Source organism: Rutidosis leptorrhynchoides, chromosome 4 (genome assembly GCF_046630445.1).
Source record: "Rutidosis leptorrhynchoides isolate AG116_Rl617_1_P2 chromosome 4, CSIRO_AGI_Rlap_v1, whole genome shotgun sequence".
Lineage (NCBI taxonomy): Eukaryota > Viridiplantae > Streptophyta > Magnoliopsida > Asterales > Asteraceae > Rutidosis > Rutidosis leptorrhynchoides.
In genome coordinates, this window is record NC_092336.1 from 261,444,330 (window position 1) to 261,447,895 (window position 3,566).

At 35.2% G+C, this 3,566-nt stretch overlaps 1 protein-coding gene across 1 annotated transcript; it reads left to right on the forward strand.

Annotated features, from left to right (window-relative positions):
* The first annotated feature begins 2,384 nt into the window (after positions 1-2,384).
* Positions 2,385-3,116, forward strand: LOC139841588 (uncharacterized). The gene has a single exon (XM_071831802.1). It carries the CDS (start codon positions 2,385-2,387, stop codon positions 3,114-3,116), a length of 732 nt encoding a protein of 243 aa, XP_071687903.1.
* The last annotated feature ends 450 nt before the right edge of the window (positions 3,117-3,566 follow it).

Below are 3,566 nucleotides of genomic sequence, written 5' to 3' on the forward strand. Positions count from 1 at the left end.
TAAGATAGTTTATAGTTATAGAAATTGAATCAAAGTTTGAATATGAATATTACCTTGAATAAGAAAGATAACCTACTGTATATAACAAAGGTTTCTTGATCTTAGATGATTACTTGGAATGGATTAGAAAGCTTGGAAGTAAATTAGTAAACTTGAAGGGATTTTTGAAGTATTCTTGAAGTGTTCTTCCTATGATGATTATAGCTTGATTCTTGAAGTGATTTTTGATGAAGATGATGATTAACTACTGGAAAAATACGTTCATAATAGTGTGGGTGTGTTGAGAGAGAATTAGAAAGAGATTTGGAAGTGAAATGGAGTGAATGATGAGTGTTAATTGGTGAGTGGTGAGTGGGGTTAAAAGGAGTTCTAGTTAGTTGACTAGCTCATGGTAGAAGTTAAAATTGATTAGTCATACATGACATAATCAAGAGTGGAATCCCATGCTAGTTCCTATTGGTATATACCCATAGTAAGTACGTTTTGAAGCTGTGTATAATACGGGTAAGAATACGACTAGAATTCTTGATGAAAGAAAAGAATGGGAAAGTAACTGTAACCATTTTCGTTAAGTATGAGTGTTTTGATATATGTCTTGAAGTCTTCCAAAAGTATTTTAATACATCTAAATACACTACATGTATATACATTTTAACGGAGTCGTTAAGTCATCGTTAGTCGTTACATGTAAGTGTTGTTTTGAAACCTTTAAGTTAACGATCTCAATTAATGTTGTTAACCCATTGTTTATTATATCTAATGAGATGTTAAATTATTATATTATCATGATATTATGATATATTAATATATCTTAATATGATATATATACATTTAAATGTCGTTACAACGATAATCGTTACATATATGTCTCGTTTCGAAATCCTTAAGTTAGTAGTCTTGTTTATATGTATATAACTCATTGTTAATACACTTATGGAGATACTTACTTATCATAATCTCATGTTAACCATATGTATATCCATATATATATCGTCAAGTCGTTTTTACAAGTTTTAACGTTCGTGAATCGCCGGTCAACTTGGGTGGTCAATTGTCTATATGAAACATATTTCAATTAATCAAGTCTTAACAAGTTTGATTGCTTAACATGTTGGAAACATTTAATCATGTAAACATCAATCTCAATTAATATATATAAACATGGAAAAGTTCGGGTCACTACAATGCGTAGAATAAACATGCGGCTTAAGTGCGCGTTACACCGCCATCGAACCTTCTAAGAAAATTTGTAATTTTACACCCGATTTCATGAACAGTTGTTCCTTGAAGAATTTTCGAGGTTCAATGTGCTGTCGTGCAGAATGTTCTATTATGTGTCGAGTTAACGATATGCTGCACCAAGTGTTAAGTGCACAAGGTACATTGGTGCGTGTAAAATATCGCATTACGCGCAATAAATCTGTTCGCATTATATATCGTGTTAAGCGGAAATGTCTTATGCAGCTTGCACGCAGTTGAAGGTTTTTATCAGAATCCAAGTTTTCACACTATTTATTCATCTTGCCTTTTCACCGTGTGAGCAACGATACCTTTCTATGTGTGTGTTGGTCAGCCCGTATTGTACGTTGTGCCATATGCGTAAGTGTGTGCTATGCCACCATGGATTTAACCATTGTTCGTGATGCATGAATAAATTTTGAAAATGAAGCTTTACATCCTTTCCATGCGACTAGATGAAATAGGTATGAGAAAAGACAACATCGTTGAGCTGAAATGACACGTGTCCTAAACACGTCACGCGGGGTGTTCTGTTGCACGAGATTGTTACGTTGTAACGAACCGTTATGTCGAGTGCAGTGGATTTATTAGCTTCGCGCGTTTTAGCTACCCGAATACAAATTCCAGATTCTTATTTCACGTGTAGGTGACCCATAACTAATGTTTAAGAAGTGAGCTGTGCGTAAATCACGTACAAAAGTTTGTTGAAAATGTTGAATTATAATTATAATTTATATTTTATATTTATAGTTTATAACACAAGTCATAATATAATGATAATATAACTTTGACATATACACTGTACCCCTTAGTTGATTAGCATATGCTTTATTACACCATTTCCAACGGGCCTCGCCATCACCCTGTCATCACCTCTGCCCTAGAGGGCACCGATGGCATTCATCCCGCCCTCGGTCGCCCTCAATTCTCTCACTTCGGTCCGTACTTGTGTATGTCATGCGTATGAAATTTTGTGCTCGGGAATAAATGCAATTTAATGATTTATATTTAATTTTCAAACTGCATTATAGCCATTGGTACCTTTTTTTTTTCCGATCCCCACTATATATACCTTTATACCATTATACTATCACTTCATAAAATCTCTACTTTTATATCACAATATTTATTCTATTCCATTAAAAATGCCTAAAAAAATTATGGATAGTCTTACGAAAGATGCGTTGGATATTGCAAGTTCTAATTTCAATATCGTCGCACTCGATCTACTTGATAAGATAGATAAAGATGAAGAGGAAGAAATCGTTCAACCAATTCTAAGGGCGCCTAGAAGATTTATTCATAGAGACCGAGAGGGAACCGCGATGCGTTTATGGAATGATTATTTTTCCGAGAATCCCACTTTCCCCGGAGATTATTTTCGTCGCCGTTATAGGATGAGTCGACCATTGTTTATATGCATATGCCAAGGTATAATGAATTACTCTCAAGAACCTATTCCCGATTATTTTTTATATTTTCATCAAAAGCGGGATGCTACCGGGTTGTTGGGTTTTAATGTTTTCCAAAAATGTACATCCGCGATACGCCAATTAGCATACGGTACTGCACCTGATGCTTTTGACGAGTACTTAAATATGAGCCAACAAACATCATATGACTGTTTGAATAATTTTTGTAAAAGCTTGATTCACTTGTACGGTTCGGAGTATATGAGAAAACCGACTCCACAAGACGTAGCACGTCTTGTATCCGCACATGCGGAATTATATGGTTTTCTGGGAATGTTGGGTAGTCTAGATTGTATGCATTGGGCATGGAAAAGTTGCCCATATAAATATAAAGGTCATTATACTAGAGGCGATCATGGCTATCCAACATTCATGTTAAAAGCTATGGCATCTTATGATTTATGATTTTGGCACGCTTATTTTGGACCCACTGGTTCAAACAACGACATCAATGTCCTTAATCAATCTAATTTATTTAACGAGTTACTTCAAGACACGGCTCCACCGTGTAATTTTTCGATTAGCGGATGTAACTTCAATAAAGGTTACTACCTAACCGATGGGATATATCCGGATTGGGCGACATTAGTTAAGTCTTTCAAAACTCTGCCAGACCTAAATCAGCAAAATTTAAAAAGTATCAAGAATCTGCTCGGAAAGATATTGAACGGGCATTCGATGTGCTTCAAGGTCGATGACAAATAATAAAAAACCCGTGCCGATAATTCTATGTCGAAAGAATCCGAAGAATTATGCACGCTTGTGTTATTTTGCATAATATGATCACCGAAGACAATAGACATGCAATGTGTTCACTTGAAGAGAATTACAAGCCAGCTCTTCGTCCAAATCGCT

Excerpts from the sequence above, each read along its gene's own strand:
- LOC139841588 (XM_071831802.1), top strand. The coding sequence starts at position 2,385 with ATGCCTAAAAAAATTATGGATAGTCTTACGAAAGATGCGTTGGATATT.